Genomic DNA, 22,529 nt, shown 5'->3' with positions numbered 1-22,529 from the left:
ATGCCTTTTATTTCTTTCTCTTGCCTGAATGCACTGGCTAGACCATCCAGTACAATGTTGAATAAGTGATGAGAATGGAGAACGCTGTATTATCCCTGACCGAATTATGTAGGTTTTTTGTACATGTCCTTTGTCAGGTTAAGGAAGTTCCCTTCTATTCCTAATTTGCTGATGTCTTTTTTTTTTTAATCAGAAAGGAATATTCAGTTTTCTCAAATGTTTTTTCTGCATCTAGAGAGAGATCATACAGTATTTCTTTTTTAGTTTAATATGGTGAATTATATTGATTGAGTTTTTAATTTTAAGCCATCCTTGCATTCTTAGGGTAAATCCCCCTTGGTCATGATCTATCATCCTTTTTATATAGTGTTAGATTCTATTTGTATTCTTTGTTCATTGGTATATGTTCATGATGGATACTAGGCTGTAGTTTTCTTGTAATATTGCTGTTTGATTTTGGTATCAAAATGTTTTACAGAATGAGGTGGAAAGTATTCTCCTCTCTTCGGTTGTCTGGAGAGTTTGTATAGAACTGGTATTATTCTTCCTTAAACGTTTGATAGAATTCACCAATGAAACTGTCTGGATCTGGAGTTTTCTTTATGGGAAGGTTTTAACTACAAATTCAATTCTTAAGTATACATATAGGGCTGTTAAAGTTATTTCTATATTCTTGCACAAGCTTTGGTAGTATATTTCATGAAATTTGTCCATTTCATTGAAATTGTCAAATGAACTTGTCAAATGACATTTCATTAAAATGTCAAAGTGATTCATAATATTCCCTTATTATCTTTGAACATTTATAAAAACTGTAGTGATGTCCCTTCTTTCATGTGTGTTTTATCTCCTTTTCTCGTGATCAGTCTGGCTAGAAGTTTATCAATCTCATTGATCTTCTCAAAGAACTAGCTTTTGGTTTCATTGATTTTTCTTTAGTATCTTTCTGTTTGTTTATTTATATATTTATGCTCTGATCTTCATTATTTCCTTTCTTACACCTACTTTATATATAATTTCCTCTTGTTGTTCTTTCTTGTAGTAGAAGCTGAGGTCATTGATTTGAAAGCTTTCTCCTTTTCTAATATAGGTGTTTATTGCTATAGAATTACCTTTGAGCATTGTTTTAGCTCATCTCACATTTTTTGACATATGCTTTCATTTTCATTCAATTCAGAATACTTTCAATTTTCCCTTTTGATCTCTTCTTTGACCCTTGTATTATTTAAAAATGTGTTAGACTCCAAATATTTATGAATTTCCCAGATAGTGTTTTGTTGCTCATTTTGAATTTAATTCTATCATGGTCAGAGAACATGCTTTGTATGACTTAAGTTATTCTAAATTTATTGAGTTTTGTTTTATGGTCCAGAGTATGGTCTGTCTTGCTAAATGTTCCCTGTGCACTTGAAAAGAATGTATATTTTGCTGTTGTTCGGTGGGGTATTCTATAAATGTCAATTAAGTCAAGTTGGTTGATTATGTTGTTCAAGTCTTCTATATCCTTACTGATCTTCTGTCTAATTGTTCTAGCAATCATTGAGAAAAGGGGTTTTGAAATGTTCAACTATAATTGCAGGTTTGTCTATTTCTTTTTTTATTTCTATCAGTTTTTGCTTCATGTATTTTAAAGCTCTGTTGTTAGGTCCAAAGCATGTAGTATTGTTGTATTCTTTTAATGAACTGAGCCCTTTATCATTTTTAAATTACTTTCTTTATCCCTAGTAATATTCTTTGCTCTGAAATTGATTTCATTTGTTATTAATGTAACCACTCCAGCTTTCTTTTGATTCATGTCAGCGTGGTATATTTTTTTCTGCATTTTTGTTTTTAACTATTTGTGTCTATATTTAAAGTGAGTTTCTTGTAGGCAGCTGGGTCTTGATTTTTTAAAATCTAATCTGACTGTCTCTGCCTTTTAATTGGGGTGTTTAGACCATTTACAGTTAATGCATTGTTAATATGGTTAGACCTAAGACTGTTTTATTTTATTCTCTTTGTCCCATATATTCTCAGTTCCCTTTTTCCTCTCTTCTGCCTTCTTTTAGACTGAGAATTTTTTATTATTCCATTTTATTTCCTTTGGTTTTTTTAGCTCTAAATATTTAGTTTAGTGGTTGCTTTAAGGTTTATAGTATACATCCTTAAATTATCAGTGTATCTTCAAATGATGCTAAACCACTTCATGTATAGTGTATACTATATATGAATAGTATACCACCATTTCCTTCTTCCTGGCCTTTATGCTATTGTTGTCATATATTTTATTTTCATATATGTTATAAACCCCATACCACATTATTATTATTTCTGTTTAAACAGTCAGTTATCTTTTTAAAAGATTTACATAAGAATAAGAAAATTTTGTACATTTATTCATGTTGTTACCATTTCCAGTCCTTTTTATTCCTTTGTGTAGATGTATATTTCCATCTGTAATCATTTTCCTTCTGCCTGAAGGACTTCCTTTAACATCTCTTGTAGTGCAGGTATACTGGAAATGAATTCTTTCAGCTTTTAAAAAAAATTATTTATTTTTGGCTGCGTTGGGTCTTAGTTGCTGTGTGCAGGCTTTGTCTAGTTGTGGCAAGTGAGGGCTGTTCTTCGTTGTGGTGCGCAGGCTTCTCATTGCAGTGGCTTCTCTTGTTGCAGAGCACAGGCTCTAGGTGTGCAGGCTTCAGTAGTTGTGGCATGCGGGCTCAGTAGTTGTGGCGCACGGGCTTAGTTGCTCCACGGCATGTGGGATCTTCCAGGACCAGGGCCTGAACCTGTGTCCCCTGCATCGACAGGCAGATTCTTAACCACTGTGCCACCAGGGAAGCCCCCTTTCAGCTTTTGTATACTGAAAAAGTCTTTATTTTGCCTTTGTTTTTGAAATATATTTTTCAAGATATAGAATTCTGGGTATAGAATTCTGGGTTGACTTTTTCCCCAGTTGGTAAAGGACCTTGCTCTATCGTCTTCTCACTTGCATTGTTTCTGAAGAGAAATCTGCTGTTATCCTTACTTTTGTTCCCCTGTGTGTAATGCATCTTTTTCCTCAGGCTGCTTTTTAGATTTTATCTTGGTCACTGATTTTGAGCAATTTGATCATGATGTGCATTGTTGTTGTTTTATTCATCATTTTGGGGGGCTTGGGGTCCATTGCTTGAGCCTTTTGAATCAATGGGTTTATAGTTTTCATCAAGTTTGGAAAACTTTCAGCCTCTTTTGAGAAGTCACTAAGCCATATATTAGGCTGCAGTGAAGCCTGGAAACTCTCTCAAGCCAGTAAGTCAGGGTAAGCATAGGGTCCATTTTGCTTCTCACCTCTCAGAGATCACCATTCTTTGTTATCTCATGTCTCATGTATTTTCTTATGGTTTTCACTAGTTTCACTGGGAGGGTAAATCTAGATTTCACCTTGTTACTCCATCTTGGCCAGAAGCAGATCTCACTCCTGTTTGTATTTTAAAGCCCAACTTGACCAGCTCGGTTAAGTTTTACTTATTAAGAACAACTGCTGTTAAATGCACACTTGCGGTGTAAAACAGCATCTGGAAGCTGGTTTGAATTTAGAATTTTGCTGTGGATAATTGAGAATTGGAAGGTGACATAGAATTTGGCTATAATTGATTATTATTTGTGTAGAGCAGTGGCCTCAACCTCACTGATAATTCAGTCCCACCCCAGACATTCTGATTTCATTTGTCTAGAGTATGGCCTGGACATCAGGAGTTTTGGAAGTCCCCCAGGTGATCATAATGTATGGCCAAGGTAAAGAGACACTGGTGAGATGGATGGCTCCCAGACGTCCTCTGTCTCTGATCCACTCCGTCTTTCCTCTCTCTGTGTCCTCCCTCCTTCAGCAAAGTGCAGGTTCTGTATGGGGGGACGGACCTCTTTGATTACGAGGTTCGCAGAACCTTCAACAATGACATGCTCCTGGCCTTCATCAGCAGCAGCTGCATTGCCGCCCTCGTCTACATTCTCACCTCCTGCTCAGGTAGGGTTTCTTCAAAAGCCCCACGTGGAGCCAGCCCCTTCTCTTCTACCAGTGTGCTTCTCTCTGGACAAAGCCTTCCTGCTCAGGAATGCCAGAAATGGTCTTGAATCCACTATGTCAGAACTGGTGGGGGGAGGGGTGCTCAGACATCACCTTCTAACCCCAGGCAAGTAGACTGAGGTTCAGAGGCAGGTTGGGCCATGCCCAAGGGCCCCCATCCCCATGACCTCCCACAGTTGAACCTTTTTCCCTTTGACCATCTTTTTCTTGCCGATAAACTTGCTGATAAGTGTTGGGGAGTCTGGAGTATCGGATACCTTATGAATTATTCTGTAGCCTGTTCTATAGTCCCAGTCAGATGCCCTTAGTCCCCCAGTTTACTTTTCCACCACCATCTCCCCATATACCCTAGCTGCTTCTTTCTGCATATACAGTAGGTACTCTCGGTTGCTCAAGTGAATGAGAGATTGGTCATACCTTCAAAAATGGAAAAGACATTCATTCATCCATGTAACAGATATTAACTGGGCACCAACTATGTGCCAGATGCTCTAAGGTGCCAGGGATCCAGACACATGGTGAACATCACAGACACACTTCCTACCCCCATGGAACCTCTAGTCTACTGGGGTGACAGATGTAAATATATAATAATTCCCCACTAGCACTTGAGACAAGTTCTGCAAAGATGAACCTACTCAAAAATGGCTTCATTTGCCCCTCAGCCCTCCTGCCCAGCCCCTTCTCTGGGTGCAGAAAACTGTGCTGGGCTCAGGTGGGGTGGTAGAGGTACTCCCTGGGGTTGGGGGGGTGTGAGGCAGGACCCAGCAGGGGCCAGGGGCACTGAAGAGGTGCGTTCCTCTGGGTCCACCCACTCTATCCGTCCCCTGTGCCTCTTGCCCTGCCCAGTGTTCCTGTCCTTCTTCGGAATTGCCAGCATCGGCCTCAGTTGCCTGGTGGCACTCTTCCTGTACCATGTGGTCTTTGGTATCCAGTACCTGGGCATCCTCAATGGGGTGGCTGCCTTCGTGATAGTGGGCATTGGTGAGTTGCCTCTGTTGCCATGGTAATGGGCCTTGGGAACTTGGGAACTCTGTCCCCAAAAGGGCCTTCTTCCAGGAGGCAAAGCCTGGCTTCCATGGGGGATCCAAAAAGTCCCCTTCCAGACCTCGGAGCCTTGGAATTGGGGTGGTGGGTGGGTAGAATATGCGTGGTGGGTGATCCTTGGCATAGGATAGGTGGAGCCCCCACGGGGTGGAAGGAATGGGTAGCTTTTCTGGGTGGAGGTTAAGAATGGTGGGAAAAGTGGGAAGGGGGCTGAGGTTTGGAGGAAAGGGCCTGGTGCTGGTGGGGACGGGGGTGAGGAGCAAGGAGCATGGAGGGTGGGGCTTGGGTTCCTGGCCCAGGCTGGGTCTGACCGTGGACACAGCAGAGTGATCCTGAGCCCTGCTGGCCCGGGGCTCCCTCCCACAGGCGTGGACGACGTCTTTGTATTCATCAACACCTACCGCCAGGCCACCCACCTGGAAGACCCGCAGCTGCGGATGATCCATACCATCCAGACGGCGGGCAAGGCCACCTTCTTCACCTCCCTGACCACGGCTGCCGCGTATGCAGCTAACGTCTTCTCCCAGGTGGGAGCCCGCCCTCCCCCCGCCCCGACCTGACCTCCCCGTCCCTCCCGTGCACACCTGGCCCCTGGTCTCTGCTCTTCCTACCCGCGCCTTCTCTTGGGGCCACGCAGCCTCTGCCTCAAGGCTCCTGCCATGTCCCTAGAGTCCATTCTTTTCTCATTTTTAAAAAAAATTTTAATGGAGTATAGTTGATTTACGATGTTGTGTTAGTTGCTGGTGTACAGCAAAGTGAATCAGTTATACATTTACACATAACCACTCTTTTTCAGATTCTTTTCCCATATAGGCCATTTCAGAGTCTTGAGTGGAGTTCCCTGTGCTCTACAGCAGGTCCTTATTAGTTATCTATTTTCTATATAGTAGCGTGTATACGTCAATCCCAATCTCCCAATTTACCCCTCCCCCGCTTAGAGTCCATTTTTGCTACTCGTCGTCATTACCAGAACTTAACAAATGGGAGAATTATAATAATACAAATAGTGTTTCTTACTGAAACAACCTCTGTCCTGAAGGGCGTTTGGCGGTTTCCAGAGGCCCCCGGCTGGTAAGTGGTGAGCCTGCCCATGTCTCCTGACCGGGGTCCAGGGCCCTCTCCACCCACTGGCTTCACGCCACATGGTCACGCCTCACACTCACTTTTCTCTCGCGGACCCCACGCTCCTTCACGTCTGAGCTGGGCTCAGGGGAAGGATCTTAGGCCAGGTCCTTGGTGCCAACAGAGCCTAGAGGACAGTGAGCCTGCCTGAATCTGAGAGGTTTTATGACCTGGGCTGAGGATCCTATCTAGAAACCACTAGGTGCTTTGGGATTCTCCAGGCCTTCCTAGAGAACCACATCCAGAAAACAGGCAGAGCTGGGTTCACATCCCACCTCTGCCATTTTCTGGCTGTGTGGCCTTCAGCAGGTTGTTTAACCTCTCTGAGCCTCACTTTCCTCACGTGTGGATCATCAGGGTCTGACATGAGATGATTGTGAAAGTGTTTCACAAACAGTGAAGGCCTGTCTGCTTGTGGGCTACGGTTTCCTTCTGACTGCCACACCCCGTGCAGGTCCCTGTGACCCTGCGCAGGGAGCACACCCAGCCTCCCTATTCCCATCACAGCAGCTTTCCCTCCCTTCCCCCTCGCTGACACGTGGCCCGCTCCAACAGGGCACGTCTTCCTCTGTCCTTCATGTAATAACAGTTATGGAGCGCTTGCTCTGTGCTGAGCACTGTTCCGGGCAGAGGGCTGCAGTGTGGACCAGAGGTGGGACTCTTCCTCCCCTGCCCTGCCCCTGGCACCAGCCCGGCCCTCTGACCACCTCCTAGGCCAGTGCCTCTGTTCCAGCAGCCCCGGCCTCCTCATCCTGCCTCAGTCTGAGGGTGGTTGGGGGTCCTGAGTGCCTCGCTGCAGAGTCCCCAGGCTCCCTGGGCTCCAGGCCTGGTAGTCCCACATCCCTCCTCTACTTCCCCATTGCCAGATCCCGGCCGTCCACGACTTTGGCCTGTTCATGTCTCTCATCGTGTCCTGCTGCTGGCTGGCTGTGCTCTTCACCATGCCTGCTGCCCTGGGCATCTGGAGCCTTTATATGGCACCGCTGGAGAGCGCCTGCCAGACCAGGTGAGCCAGGCAGGGGGGCGTGTCCTCCTCTCACAGAATATCCATAGCAGGCCCTTGGGGGGCCATTCAGCACACCCTCCTATCTCCCAAGAGCCTCGTGATTCACCATTGAGCGCCCTCTGTATGCCCAGTCCTATGCTGGGCTCTACTGGGGGAGCAGAGGAAGAAGAGAAGCCTGTCCAGTAGTTACATCTGACCACCTGCTATGTGCCAGGAAGTGGGCAATGAGCTTTCGTACGAGATCTTACTGCCACCCTCCCCAAGGACCCTGGCAGCTGGGTTCTCTTATTTCACCCATTTTATAGACAAGGAAACAGAGGCTTGGAGCAGTTGGGCAACTTTCTCAAGGTTACCCATTTAATAGGCAGTGGAGCTGAGATTTAGACCACATAATCTGACTCTGGATCCCATGCTCTTAGCCGCCACGTTAAATGTCCTCAAGGTTCTCATCTTGGGAGAGGAACGATATTTAGGTGCAGTGAGTGGTGTGCAGAGTTGAATGGATCAGCCCGGAGCCGCTGCTGAAGTTTCTAGGGGTTTGGGGGTCTCGTGGGCCAGGTGGTCAGTGGCGGTGGGGGGCGGGGGCGGTGGCGGAGACAGTGACCAAATGGAATCCAGCCTGGGTGGCTGCCTGGGTTGGGAGTCCTGAGGAATGATGGAAGGTCTGGGCTTGGGGCAGGGCATGCAAGGGCAGGACTGTCAGGGGTCCATGACAGTGTCCACCTGACCATGGCGAGCCAAGGAGGGGCAGCGAAGAGCTCAGACTCAGGCCTGGGACACACTCAGCTCTCCCACACATACCCCCTGCTTCAGGGCCACCATGTATGGTGGTACGGGTTGGGCACTGGACAAGGGCACTCTGGCCGAGGCATAGCGGTCTGCACTATAGACATTCAGATTTGACTATTTCTATGACAGTTTTGTGACATAGAAGCAAAGTGTCTTGGGTAAAGGGCTGCTTGTTTCTAATCTCTACAGAGACAGCAACTAAGCCCGCCCTGTCCCGCCCCCCAGTCTGGGGCAGTGGACGCAGCAGTCTTCCCAGTCCTGGGCTCCAGCCTCAGCCTCTTTGCCTGGCGGCTGCGGACCCTTGAACATGTTACCTAACCTCTCTGCATCTCAGCTTCCTGTTCTATATAATGGGTACATGTAACCCCGTGAGGATTAGTGAGAGAATCTTCCTCACTGCCTGGCATGTAGTATTCCTGGCACATTCACCGTGTGCATTGTTCTTGTCCGCAGTCCCTAGGGTGAGCCTTGTCTCCTTCACATTCACTCCAGCCGAGGCCTCAGCTGTGTCCTCAGCCCAGCCCCGCTTCCCCGTCCTCCTGGTGTCAGGTCCCTGGGCACACGATGGGGGAGACACGATTCCCCTGCTTTGGTCACCTTGATGCTTGGGCTGCGAGTCACCATCCCCTCTCCCTGGGTAATGGCTGCTGTCACCATTTGTGTCCCCAGAGGAAGAGTGGCACCCAAGGGCCCCAGGAGAGATGGTGCTAGAGAGAACTCAGGTGCAGGCTCCTGGAAACCTGTGATGAGTGTCCTATGTGAGCTGTCAGCAGCGGTGTGATACCTGGGTTCACATGTAGCCGGGACCTTCGCCTCCTTCCCTGGACACCCAGGACTCACCCCCTCCTCCCACTGTCTCCACAGCTGCCACCAGAAGTGTGGCTGCAGGAGCTCCCTGCACTTCCCCGGGGACGTGTTTGCTGCTGCTGAGCGGGCTGGGGGCAGCCCTGCTCAGGGCCCCATGCCCTACCTGGATGATGACATCCCCTTGCTCAATGTGGAGGAGGAGCCAGGTGAGAGCTGGTGCGGGCCTCCCGCTGAGCCAGCTGGGACCCAGGGGCTGCCTCGGCCAGGGGAAGTAGCCCTTGGCGAGCTGGTATGAGGACAGGCTTGTCCTGAGGGCGGGGCAGGACGAGATCCCCATCGAGCATTTGGGCTTCCCTGGAGAGGGCAGGGACCAGGGTGGGCTCTGACCCGCTTCTGGGCTGGCCCTCTGACAGGCCGCTGCTCTGCCCCGGCAGTGTCGCTGGAGCTGGGAGACGCGTCCCTGGTGTCTGTGCCCCCCAAGGGCCTGCAGCCAGCCCCCGATGGGGGCAGCCGGGGGCAGCTCATCGCCCAGCTGCAGGAGCTGCTGCACCACTGGGTCCTGTGGTCGGCCGTCAAGAGCCGTTGGGTGATTGTGGGTAAGTGGGCTCTCCACTCTCCTTTCTCCCATCTTGCAGCTTCTCCCAGTGCCTAAGGCATGGGGGACAGACCCCACCCCATGCAAAGAACGTGCAGGCATTGGGAGCCCACTCCTGTTCCCCAAATGAGCTAGAGGTCAGAAACCTGGGCTGGTGTCCCTCACTCTCGGAGCTTTACCCCACTTCCTGTGTAGAATAAAGCTGGTTCCACGATAGCTGTTGCTTATTGAGCACCTACTATGTGCCAGTCGTGAGGCTGGGCAGCAGAGCAGAGCGCCCAGTGCTTGGGCTCTGGACTTAGACCAGCTTGGCTAAGTTGGAATCCTAATTCTGCTGTGTACTAGCAGTGTCACCTTGACTGTGCCAGTTAGTCTGAGCCTCTGTTCCCTGTCCTATAAGTGAGGATAAGAATAGTATCTATCTACTAAGGCAGTTGTGAGGAAAGCCACAGTGTATGTAAAGAACTTAGCCCAGTGCAAGGCATGTAGTAAGTGCTCAATGAAAGTTAAGTGCTCCTATTACTATTATTATCATCACTGACTGTATTCAGGTCTGTGTAAGATCGAGTGGATATGCTGGCTGTTTATAAACTGTTAAGGGCTCTAAGATGGTGGCTGGTTCTTGTCCAGGAATGTGAGCTTATAGCTTACAGTCTGACCACCAATTACACGTGTAACAACCGGCCCCTACCTCCAAGGGACGGACCCCTAGCAGCCTCACCCACAGGTTGGCACGCTGGGCCTTTGCCTGCTCCCTTGGGATACCTGTCCCCCGCTTCCCCCTCCCGTCCCCATAGAGGGAGCAGCTCTTTCCCAGGGCTCTGGAAGCCCTGGCTGCGAATGCCCACACCCCACCCCACCCCTGGCCCCAGCCCTGCCTAGCGCAGCATCCTTTCCTCGCAGGGCTCTTTGTCTCCATCCTCATCCTGTCCCTGGTGTTCGCCAGCCGGCTCCGCCCCGCCAGCCGGGCCCCGCTGCTCTTCCGGCCGGATACCAACATCCAGGTGCTGCTAGACCTCAAGTACAACTTGAGCGCCGAGGGCATCTCCTGCATCACCTGTTCAGGTGAGGGTTTCCTGCCAGGGTGTCCCCTGTGGGCCCCTGACCCTTTTGGAGTCCACATCTCCAAGACAAGAGATGTGAGATCCAGGCTCCGCATCACAGTATGACCTCAGGCAAATCACCCCACCTCTAAGCCTCAGTGTTTTCACGTTTCATTAAACGAATACTTACTGGGTGCCAGCTGTGCTGGTGCTGGGGAGGCCGCAGTGGGCAGGACAGGCTTCTCGAGCTCAGGGAGTTCATTCCACTGCTGGGGCAGGCCATATAATAGTAGATCTGAGCTGTGGTGGACTAAAAGGAGGGTGACTGGGGAGCTCAGCATCATGGAAGGCTTCTTCCTGGAGGAGGGAATGTCTAAGGCAAGACTGAGCCTGCCTGGGTGGCAGGGAGGGAGGGAAGGAGTTGACCAAGCTGGGAGAGGAGAGGAGAGAAGCGGTCTAGGCAGAGGCGAGCACCAGAATGGGAGAGACCAGGGCCAAGTTTGATGGAGGTAGTTGCAGGAGCTAAGGCTAGCCAGGCGGGCTGGGCCAGGGCCTGCTGGGGTACAGTGAGGAGTCTGGATTGTATCGTAATTGGCACTGGAAGCCAGTGGAGGGCTTTAAGCAGAGAAGGGCCAGCGTGGAGCGTGGCTGGGAACCCAGGTGGGAGTCTCGTGCAGTCATCTAGACAAGAGACAGTGGGGGCTGGAGCCGGTGTGGCCGATGGTGACAGTGAAGACACGAGGTTTTTAGGAGGTGAAACCCACAGGACTTGGTGATGGAGCGCGTGCCGGGGATGAGCTAAGAGGTGAGATAAAGATGTCTGCTTGCCTTACAGTTAGTCTGATCCAGGCTCTCGTCTTACAGAGGGGAGCCTGAGGTTGGAGTTGGGGCGGGGGAAGTCGACCCAAGGTCATACAGCTTTGCCGAGTGGTTAGAAACCAAATGAGAAGACGCTTGGGTGACTGCTTCCAGCTCCCGGGGGAAGACCCGCTGACTGCTGTAATTGCCTTCATGTAATTAGGGTGGTGTTCAGATTAACCTGGCCTTCCCCTTGGTAAATGGCATTAGCCGAATGCATGATAATTGGCTGCAGCTCACAGAGGTGCCCGAGGAGCCCCTCCTAAATTGGCCACATCCCTGCTCCTCTCCCACCTGCCTGGGCATCGAATTTCGCTCCAATGTCACTGCCGCTGTAAGGCCTCCCACTGTCCCTCAGGGCCTGTCTGCTCCCACTTCACAGATGGACAAACCCTGGGATGGTCCCGAAGTTCCTGGAAACATCTGGAGAAGGGCCAGGACCCCAGCCAGAGTCCAGCCCCAGCCCCTCTCTATCTCTTAGCCTCTGAACTGCCTCTTAAAGGGGCCCTTCAGGCTGTAGCAAAAAGATTTTCGGCTTTAGGGGCAGACAAGACCGATCCTGATGGGGCTCTCACTTCCCCTGAAGGTCATGTAACCTCCCTGAACCTCTGCTTGCTTGGGGCGAAACAGGAGGTCTCCCCTATCTCTGCTAGTTGATAACATGCCATTTCTAATTATCCCTATTTATCAAGCATTCATCACAAGCCAGACACGTTGCTAAGCGCAGGAGATGCAGCATCCCCTTTTGTCCCTCACCCACCCTCTGGAGGTACCCTCTGGGTGTCATCCCACTTGACAGAGGAGGGAAGTGAGGCGTGGTGAGGATGAGTAGGGTAGGCTGCGAGTGTCCTTCCCTGGATGGGGCTGGCAGGTTCCTTTCCTTTGCCTCAAGATTCTTGTAAATTCAGCATTTGGCCTTTCTTCAGTTCCATCTAGTTTCTTTCAGACCCCTGATACCACCCCCTTCCCAAGCTGAGGGCCCTGGGGCCCATGTCCCTCAGGTCGTCTGTCTCCCAGCCTTGGCCGGCCCCGTCAGGGAGGCCCTGCTGTCTGACACGGTGCGGGGGTTGGGGGGGATGGGTAGGTCTGTTCCAGGAGAAGCCCCACAGCCTGCAGAACATCCGGACGTCCCTGGAGAAGAAGCGGGGCTCGGGGGTGTCCTGGGCCGGCCGGCCTGAGGCCGCCCTACAGGGTCAGTGGGCAGTGTGCACTGGCTGGGTGGGACAGTGGGGGGTCCTGGTACAAGGGTGCAGGGGCCCTGTGGGGAGAGCACATTAAATCCATGGTTTGATTCCCCTTCGGGAACAAAAGCCTGTGTTCTTGGGTCACCGTGGAAGGGTCGGTGCGGGGGTGAACCTGAGGCCCTTGTCCTTCGTCCCACCAGCTCTCTTCAGCCAGAACAGGGCGATCCCTTCTTGCCACCACGCCAGCCTGGCTTGTGGTGCACTGTGAACCTGCCTTGTGTGCCAGATCCATTCTGAGTGTCTGGGGGAGGGCAGGGGTGTCCTGAACACTGGAGGCTGGCTTATCCCTGCTGGGGTCTCCATCAGATGTGGGATGCCAGGGTGCATGTGGGAATAAACCCCCCACATGGGGCAGTTCTGCGTGTCCTTGTCATCACACGGCCATTGTCACCCCTCTGTGCCCACCATCCTCACCAGCAACACACCCCCACCGTTCACGCCATGCCTGGGGCATCGTTGTTGGCGTCACTTCCACTACCCTAGTTCCTACTGGCACATCACACCATGGCTCCCACCATCACTGTCATTCCCTCTACCCGTGCTGCCACCCCATCCAGTATCCACCACCACCTCCCCTCCATCTATACCTCCACCCCATCCAGTGTCCACCACCACCTCCCCTCCATCTATACCTCCACCCCATCCAGTGTCCACCACTACCTCCCCTCCATCTGTACCTCCACCCCATCCAGTGTCCACCACCACCTCCCCTCCATCTATACCTCCACCCCATCCAGTGTCCACCGCCAACAACCAGTCCCCCGTCATTGCCATGGGCTCGGTCCGGTAGAGAGGAACAGAGCCACCATTCAGAGATGACCCCAAGGTCAGGCCCAGCTCCTCAGTCAACAGAGCAGAGGCTGGGCTGTTGTAGGGTTAGGGGAAGCCAGTCGAGGTGATTGTCCCTCCTCCTCCCCTCATTTGTCCTTAGACTCCCCGGGCACTGTGTACGTCTCCAAGGTGAAGAGCAAAGGCCACCCGGCTGTCTACAGGTTCTCCCTCAACGCCAGCCTGCCTGGCCCTTGGCAGACCGTGTCCTCTGGGGACGGGGAGGTGCCCTCCTTCCAGGTGAGCCTGGCTGTCGTTAAGTGAGCTGCCACTACCAGGGGAGGGGGCCCTCAGTGCCACACTGGTGGGCACTGGCCACATGGGGGTGGAGGCAGGGCCTGCGAGGATGGAGCTGCTCCAGGCAGGTGAGGACCCTCTCCCGCCGTCAGCCAGGCCTGCGGCAGGGACCTGCAGAGTGGTGAGAGCACGGGCTGCCGAGTCAGCCAGGCCTGGGTTCGAGTCCTGGCTCTGCCATTTATAACCTGTACGTCTTTGGGAAGATTATGTAGTCTCTCTGAGCCTCAGTTTCCTCATCTGTGATACAGGGACATGAAAGGTACCAGCCAGGGATGTTGGAGGTACGTGAGGCAAGGCCTGTGCGTTCTGTAACATCTGGAACGTAGTAAGTGCCCAGTAAAATGGGAGCTGTTAGTTAGGTTGTTGTTCTCAGCCGTCTGTTCTAGCGCCCCAGAAAAGGGGCTCCCAGGGCCAACCCAGGCCTCTGATTTTTCCCTCTCAGGAATCATTTGTGTTTCTTTAACATGTCACACCTCCAGGGTGACAGTTACACATGTCACCTCATTTGTTCGGGGTTTATATCTCCATTCGAAAGATGGGGTGTGTGAGGCGTTCCCTGGCTCTGACCTTTGCACTGCGGTTCTCGCTGCCTGGAGGGCTTTCCTTCCAGCTTCATGCGTGGCTGGCTCGCCGTTCAGCCTAAATGTCACCTCCTCCTGGGACCCTATCCTGGCCATCCTTACCAGTTTGGCCTCCTCTTCCACTGCCGCATTCGTTCTGTGCCTTATCGGCCTAATAGTTAATTCAAGGCCCTTCAAAGAATCTGAAGCCATCGTAATTGGCAGGTCCAGGAGGGCAGGGACCAAGCCCGTCTGGCTCACAGCCACACCCTCAGAGCCCAGCTCAGGGCCTGGCCTGGAGTAGATCCTCAGTTGAAGGAAGGACTGAGGCTCAGAGAGGTAGGGATGGATTTGCTCTGTCTTTAAATTTGAACCCAGGCCTCCTGCGCCTCTGCCCAGGGCTCTACCCCCCGACTCTGGGGGCTGGAATGGGGGCAGGGGGCAGCGAGCGCTCCAAGGAGGGAGGGGACCGAGCCTGAGGCTGGGCCCAGGCCAAGGCAGCCTCCCAGAGTCACCTGTCTTGTCTCTGTCAATCCACTGCTTAGGTGTATAGAGCGCCTTTTGGTAACTTCACCAAGAAGCTGACCGCTTGTATGTCTACAGTAGGGCTGCTCCAGGCGGCGAGCCCCTCCGGCAGGTGGATGGTGACGACCTTGGCCTGCGACACCAAGCGGGGCTGGAAGTTTGACTTTAGCTTCTACGTGGCCGCCAAGGAGCACCAGCACACCCGGTAACAGCCTCGCAGATAAGTTGGTTTCCACCAGCCCGGCCCACCCGTTTGCCCCTCCCACACCTTTCAGAAACCCCAGTCCGTTTCTACCCATCTGTTCAGACGCTTCTTGCCCAGGACTGGGGATCGGGGGACACCAAGACGCCAGGCCCGCAGTTCGGCCCCCCACCTGCGGTCTTCCCTCTGCATGGCTCCCGCGGGAGGCGCAGCGGCTGTCTGGCCCCTCAGCACCCAAGCAGTTCCCAACTCAGAGCCTTTGCGTTTGCTGTTCCCTGGGCCTAGGCTGCTTTCCCCTAGCTCCTCCCGGGATTGACTTGTTCTCAAGATTCAGGTCCTTACCCAGATGCCTACCCACCCCCAACAAGGTTTCCCTCCCCGGCGAAAATAGCCGCACCCGCCTCTCCCCATACATCACCCCGCTGCTCTCGTTCTGGCTTCTGCCACCACCTGGAATCATACTGACCTGCTGGCTTATTACCTGTCCTTGCTCAGGAGCACGCAGGCATCCCACGTGAGCAGCTTACTGTTCTGTGCTGTGTCCCCTCACCTAGTGCTATGTAGCGGGTGCTCAGGAAACACTTGCTAAGTGAATGAATGAATGAATGAATGAATGAGTGCACTCTGCATTCCTCTCCGAGGCACTATCCACACTCGCAATACCTACAGTTAATTCAGAAAACAATTATTGAATGTCCCCCCTCCCTCGGACTGTAAGGTGATGGGAGAGAGCCCATGTCTGTTGTCTTTACCTACTGAATACGCACGCCCTACCTGGTGCCTGGCATGAAGTAAGTGCCCGTGATCACCTAATGATCAACTGCACTCCGTGCCCCGGGGGTCTCTGAGCCAGCTGGGGCCATCTTTTCCCAGGTTCCCCCCGCCACGTTCTGACCATTGAGGCTGTGTCAGCCGAGGGCCTGTCTCTCATCCATTCATTCATTTAACACTGAGCACCGACTGTGAACGGGCACGGGGCTAGTGCTGCGGATGGGAAACAAGACAGATGTGGCTCCTGCCCTCGGGAAACAGCACGGAGTCATTGCAAATTACGATACGTGCTCTGAAAGGAAGAGCGCACCGCTGCTGTGGTCCAGAGAGCAGCAGCGTGGGGCCTGCACTGGTGACACCAGGGACCCGTGGTCTCTGACAGGGCCTGGCCTCAGGACATTGAACGCCCACACGAGGCTGATGCCTGGGGCAGGGGGATGACCAAGGTGGGCTCCCTGGGCCCTTCTGGCCTGGCACACCTCGGCTCGGGGCATGAGGGGGTCCCTCTGCCTCCCCTCCATGGTCGGGCTCACGCTGCACATATATATACAGTAGCCACTGGGGTCAGGCTGCCTGGCTGAGCTTAGAACATTCCAGAAAGAGCCTTGAGCTACATCAAGTCCAGTGGTGAATAAGCTAACCGTGGAATCCTTTCTTCAAACAGAATCTTGAGGCTCTGTCACTGTTCAGATTAAAGTGGGGCAGGGGCTTCTGAGCACCGACCCCCAGGGCTAGCCCTGGGGCCCCTTGAGGACCGTTTGGAAGCTACTGGTCTCTTCCACCCCTCCTGCCACAGGCGAGGAGACACATGCAGAGAGGGGAAGTGCCTTGAGCAGGACCACAGGGTGGGCCTTGGCAGGGGCGGGACTAGAACAGGTGTCCAAACCCCAGGGCTGAACCTAAGATTAAATCCCTGTGCTGGGGGAGCCCGAGTCCGTCCCCTGCGCTCTTCCAGCCCCTGCGCACGGCCGCCTGTGCCTCCCCTCCCCCACTGCTCCTGGCCTTCCTGGCCTCAGTCCTGGCCTCGCCTCCTTTGCCTCCACAGGAAACTGTACTTTGCCCAGTCCCACAAGCCCCCTTTCCACGGGCGTGTGTGTGCGGCCCCTCCTGGCTGCCTGCTCGGCTCCAGCCCCGATGGGCCGACCAAAGGCTTCTTCTACGTGCCCAGCGAGAAAGGTACACGCGGGGAGGCCGCGGCGGGGCCTTGGGAGGCTGGGCCCCGCCTTCCCATACAGCTGTGACTCCCTCCACAGCGCCCAAGGCCCGCCCCTCTGCCACCTTCGGCTTCAACCCCTGCGTGAACACGGGCTGCGGGAAGCCGGCGGTGCGGCCGCTCGTGGACACAGGGGCCATGGTCTTCGTGGTCTTTGGCATCGTTGGCATCAACCGCACACGGCAGGTGGACAACCATGTCATCGGAGACCCGGTACGCGTGCCCACGTTGGGCAGATGCCAGAGGGCCCGGCCACACCAGGCTTGCAAGCTAGCGCCAGCCCAGGGCCCGCCGGCCCGGCTCCGCACACCCCCTCTCGGCTCCCTGGCTGCTCACCTGGCCCACAGGCTCCGCTACGCGGCACCGTTTCTCTTGAGGACTGAGCAGCGTTGAGCTCTTAGGATCGCCCAGGAATCTGGGTACAGTGGGGCCTGAGCCAGCGGCCCCACATCATTAGGGGTGGCACAGAGGGGAGGGCAGTACGGGTGTGCAAAGCCTCCCTGCCCTCCTCCTCCTGCACGGGGCCCTCCCTGTGCCACAGCCCTTGCTGCGTGCCTCGGCCATGGTGCCCTCGCTTGGGGTGGTCTCCCCCACTTGTACATGTTTGTGCCAGGGCTGGGCTCTTGGGCATTGGACGGGAGAGGAACTGACACGGAGGTGTGACTAGGTCTGTGCCTGGCACTTGCTGGGTACTGAGACATGGTGGGAAGGACCGTGGACGTCGGTACCCTTGGTCATGACCCCTGCCTTGGGAAGTCAGCCTGGCTGGGTGTACAGGGTTTCAGACAGAAGGTAATTCGGGAGCCAGGTGGGGTCAGAGGAGATCTGTCCAGTCTGGACCGGGAGTCCGCAGGTGTTCAGAGGAGGGGTGGGGAGGCGGGGAGGAGAGGAGGCCTGCGCTGGAGGACAAGGGAGAGGGGAAGGCAGGGAGCCCAGGTGAGCGCGTGGTGAATAAGATCAAGGAGGGGAGGCTGAGGGGGCCCGTGCAGGTGGGCAGCAGTGGCAGCAGAGGTGCTGCCGGGGGCAGGGCAGAGCAGGCTCGGGCAGGACCGCGGGTGACCAGGCAGAGGGCTCCAAGTGCTGGCGACGACGGTAGCAGGAGCTGCCCGAGGTTCCTCCCCGGGGGTGGGGCCCAGGATTGAGTTCCCGACTCACTGAGCAGTCGCGCTGGCTTGTGTCTCCTTGGGAAAGGGCAGCGTCATCTACGACAGCAGCTTTGACCTCTTCAAAGAAATCGGGCACCTGTGTCGCCTCTGCAAGGCCATCGCGGGGAACTCAGAGCTGGTGAAGCCGGGTGGGGCCCAGTGCCTGCCCTCAGGTGTGTGTGGGGGACCCGAGGGTGGACAGCCCCGAGGGCGCATGTGCCTGGCGTGAGGGCGTCTGCAGACATGCGTCCAAGCTTATGTGTGTCCACACTAGGGTGGGGGGGCGTGCGAATCTTCCAGATGAGAGTGGGCTCGTGCCTAAAGGTGAACCGGCGCAGAGCCGCACGGATGTGGGGAGGTGTGCGGTGTGCAGGGCGCACCTGCAGGAGGAGCTTTTCCGGAACTGGGAGCGAGGCCGGGAGCCGGCACAGACGATGACCTGGGTCCGGCCGGGGCTCTTCCTGAGAAGGAACGAGATGTCAGTTTCTGCCCTGACGGCTAATGGGTGTTGTAGGTTTCCCGATGGCATTGCCAGTGGTTTCAGACGCTTTTTAAACTAGGAGGTTGGGGGAAGGGTGCGCGCCCCTGTGCGTACACACCCAGCTGGGTAAGTACACCTGCGCAGGCAGGATGGGGGGAAGAGGTGCTCCCTTCCCGGGTCCCCGCCCCGACCCACCTCTCCCCTCTCCCCGCAGGCTACAGCATCTCCTCCTTCCTGCAGATGTTGCACCCCGAGTGCAAGCAGCTGCCTGAGCCCCACCTGCTCCCAGGGCAGCTGTCACACGGGGCCGTGGGCGTCAAGGATGGCCGAGTGCAGTGGGTCTCCATGGCCTTCGAGTCGGTGAGCCCCGGGTGGGCCGCCGGGTGCAGGGCGGTGTGCTGACCTCACAGAGCGCAGTGTCACCACGGATCCCCGGACCTCGTCCCAGACCAGAGCAGAGGGCCGGCTGAGGCCAAGAGGGGTGAAATTGCTTTGCCCAAGGCCACGGGGTTGGTGAGCGTCGGCAGCAAGTGCTAAACCAGCCGTCTGACTGCCAAGCTCGGCGTTTCTGCCACACGGGACGCCACCCACCCCCCACCACCCTCCTTCCCCGACAGCCCGAGGTCCACATCGTTTTCCGGGGACAGGTGACAGTCCAGGACGCTCCCCTCTGCCACTGTGAGGGGGCAGGTTTGGGACCACAGAGCCCCCGTGCTGGGCGCCCCCAGGAGAGATCGGAAGACAGGGGACCAGCCATTCGACACCTCACTGCTTCCTCTCTCACCCCCTAGGCTCTGCCAAGGAGACACCCATGGACACACATGTGCACACACATATACACACTTGCACACACGCACGTCCCCGACCTGGGCATTGCGGGCCTGGCCCTAGCACTTGGCACTGTGAGACTTGCCAGGTCTGCCCCTGTTGTCTCCGTGCTGAGCCCCGGGGTCCAGTCCTGGCTCTGATCCTGCTGCGCTCTGTGTCCTTGAGCAAAGCACTCATCCCCTCTAGCCTCCAGTTCCTCCTCTAAAGATTAGGGTTACGGCTCCCTGCCCGCCCTCTGGCAGTCATCGAGAAGCTAGGGTAGGTCAGTCACGTGAAGGTGTTGGGGAACGAGAATTCATGTGACAAGGGCGATTCTTGTTCTTCGGCCCCAGCCCTACTTTCTGTCCCACCACCTGTGCCACGCACTGCGCGAGCAGCCAAACCCCTGGCCACCACGAGGAGGACCCAGACCCCCTCCAAGCTCTCAGTGAGCCCCAGGCTAACGCAGACACCCCTTCAAAGCCCCACGTAGTTTTTTAAAATTGTAGTAAAATATACATGATAAAATTGGCCATTTAAGCCATCTTCAAGTGTATAGTTCAGTAATACTAAGCATAGTCACAGCATTGTACGACTGTCACCACCATCCATCTGTAAAACTTCTTATCTTGCAACACTGAAACTGTCCCCATGAAACACGGACTCCCCAGGCACCCCCTTCAGCCACCACTCTGCTTTCTGCCCCCATGGATTTGACTACAGCGGCGGAATCCCACAGCGCTGTTCTTTTCGTGTTTGGTTCGTTTCACTTAGCACAGCGTTCTTCACATCCATCCATGTTGTGGCCGGCGTCTGAATTTCCCTCCTTTTTCAAAAAGGCCGAAGCCGCAGACAGTTGGAGGAGAGAATCCCTGCTCAGCCTCCCCCACCAGCACGCAGACACACACGTGCACACAGACACGCCGTACACTGGTTTGTGCTCAGGGAGAGCAGGACTGGACCAGCGAGGTAACATATAGAAACGTTCCAGAGCTGGGCGCCGTGAACCAGACAGGTCACCTGCCCTCCCGGACTCACAGTTCAGCCAGGAGAGGAGGGCCAGGTTGCCGGGCAGTGACAAGAACTGTGATGGGGAAGCACCGAGGACTCGCAGAGCCCAGAAGATGACCATCTTGGGGCATCAAGGAAGGCTTCCTAGAGGAGACGGAAACCTCACGAGGCTTGAAGGAGGGGTGGGAGCAAGCTGTGCAGAGGGCAGAGGGACAGCGTGGGCCGAGGGTGGGACACGGAGCTGGGGGGCTCTGGAAGTTGGAGGTGGTTCTGTTGGAAAGGGATGGGGACTTTGCTTGAATGGGGACCTGCCGCTGCTGTGAGAGTCACACGTGCACCCAGAGGCTGGTAGGAAGTGATCTCAGATGGGCTCACCCTTCACACAGCACACTCTCTTTGCAAGTGGCCAGAGGCCAGCTGCAGCTGTCACAGAGCAGACCAGCTATCACCAGGGCAGCAGCGTGGGCCACAGCTGCCCGCCTGTCTCACTGGCTCATGTCCCCGCAGACCACGTACAAGGGCAAGTCCTCCTTCCAGACCTACTCGGACTACCTGCGCTGGGAGAGCTTCCTGCAGCAGCAGCTGAAGACGCTCCCCGAGGGCTCAGCCCTGCACCGCGGCTTCCAGACGTGTGAGCACTGGAAGCGGATCTTCATGGAGATCATAGGCAAGCGGCAGCCCAGCCCACCGCCCACAGGGTCCCGGTGGGGTGGGTGGTGGCGGCAGGGACACGGGGAGGTGACCTAGAGCAGGAAGGGCACGACCTGGCCTGTCTGAGCCACACTGGTCTCAATTCTGGCCGAGAGCCCTGGAGAAACTGGGATGACACAGTGGCTGGGAGCGCTGATCAGAGACCAGAGTTTGGGTCCCCTCCTGCTTGGGGGGCCACATTCTCTGATCCTGACCTTGGCCACCTAAAAAGTAATGGCCCTCATGGCAGTGGTCTCTCATTTGGAGCCCTTCTTGATGCCAAGCCCTGGCTGAGGCCTGACCTATGTTATCTCTTTAAACTCCAAACGAGGCCTAGGGGGTAGGTACTATCATTACCCCATTTTACAGATGAAGAAATGGGGGCTCAGAGAAGTCAAGTGGCTCACCCAGAGCGGCACAGCTAGCTGTGACGGTGCCCACCTGCATAACCCCAGTACCTCTGGTCCATGAGGGTGAGGGGAGTGGGGGTGCCCCCGGTGCAGCCCAGCTGAGGGCCCCCTCCCCTCCCTTCCAGGGGTGCAGAGCGCCCTGTACGGCCTGGCCCTCTCCTTGCTCATCTGCGTGGCTGCGGTGACCGTGTTCACCACCCACGTGCTGCTCCTGTTGCCCGTACTCCTGAGCATCCTGGGTAAGTGGCCCGGGGGTCAGGAGTGGGCAGGGGGCTCGCTGGTGGCTTCCGGTCAGCAGGTTTCTCTCCACCCTTAACGGTCCCGTCTTTTCAGCGCAGGTTTCCCGACTCCCCACCCCAAGCAAAAAGAACCTCTGTCACAGTCGTTCATAGGACCGTGTGCTCCCCGGGGGGAGCCAGGTGTCACCAGGTGGTAGCTCTCGTCCCAGGGACGTGTTGCTGCACTTGTCCGCTCTTTCAGCACCACCCCCCAACCCAGCTCTCTCTGGCCCTGGCCCTACTCATCACACCTGTCACCAGAGCTGGGGGCTCCACCGTAGACGTTACCACCTTCCCCAGGGGCCCTTAGAATTTGTCCAGCAACCCTCCAGGACTGTATGGGTGGGACCAGGTCCAAGCTGCCGCCCCGCCGCCTCCCGCGCCCCGCAGGCAGCGTCTGCCTCGTGGTGACCGTCATGTACTGGAGCGGCTGGGAGATGGGCGCCGTGGAAGCCATCTCCCTGTCCATCCTCGTCGGCTCCTCCGTGGATTACTGCGTGCATCTGGTCGAGGGCTATCTGCTGGCCGGAGAGAACCTGCCCCCGCACCAGGCCGAGGTGAGCACCCTGCCTGCCCCACCGCTCCCCAGCAAATCTTCTCCCCTCTCGGTGCCAGTGAGGACCCCCAAGCGTAGCTGGACACCCCTGGTGCCAATGCCCAGCCAGGATGTGTTCCAGGAGGCTCAGTTTCCAGGGCCATTCTCCACATCCAGGAGCCTCAAATTCTAAAGCAGCTCCACCCAAGCATCGCTGTGG

At 54.9% G+C, this 22,529-nt stretch overlaps 1 protein-coding gene across 1 annotated transcript in view; it reads left to right on the top strand.

Annotated features, from left to right (window-relative positions):
* DISP3 (dispatched RND transporter family member 3) overlaps positions 1–22,529 on the top strand; it is a 29,415-nt gene that overhangs the window by 5,718 nt on the left and 1,168 nt on the right. Inside the window, exons 3-19 of the mRNA XM_024749917.1 lie at positions 3,849–3,985; positions 4,895–5,029; positions 5,459–5,619; positions 7,081–7,220; positions 8,874–9,022; positions 9,251–9,412; positions 10,315–10,476; positions 12,397–12,504; positions 13,488–13,624; positions 14,787–14,971; positions 16,785–16,915; positions 16,993–17,165; positions 18,144–18,270; positions 18,793–18,938; positions 20,904–21,063; positions 21,622–21,735; positions 22,165–22,331. Coding sequence (XP_024605685.1) covers positions 3,849–3,985; positions 4,895–5,029; positions 5,459–5,619; positions 7,081–7,220; positions 8,874–9,022; positions 9,251–9,412; positions 10,315–10,476; positions 12,397–12,504; positions 13,488–13,624; positions 14,787–14,971; positions 16,785–16,915; positions 16,993–17,165; positions 18,144–18,270; positions 18,793–18,938; positions 20,904–21,063; positions 21,622–21,735; positions 22,165–22,331 — 2,494 coding nt within the window. The remainder of the gene's footprint in view (positions 1–3,848; positions 3,986–4,894; positions 5,030–5,458; positions 5,620–7,080; positions 7,221–8,873; positions 9,023–9,250; positions 9,413–10,314; positions 10,477–12,396; positions 12,505–13,487; positions 13,625–14,786; positions 14,972–16,784; positions 16,916–16,992; positions 17,166–18,143; positions 18,271–18,792; positions 18,939–20,903; positions 21,064–21,621; positions 21,736–22,164; positions 22,332–22,529) is intronic.

Source organism: Neophocaena asiaeorientalis, unplaced genomic scaffold (genome assembly GCF_003031525.2).
Source record: "Neophocaena asiaeorientalis asiaeorientalis breed wild unplaced genomic scaffold, Neophocaena_asiaeorientalis_V1.1 scaffold275, whole genome shotgun sequence".
Classification (NCBI taxonomy): Eukaryota; Metazoa; Chordata; class Mammalia; order Artiodactyla; family Phocoenidae; genus Neophocaena; species Neophocaena asiaeorientalis.
This window is presented reverse-complemented; position numbering and strand designations above follow the sequence as displayed.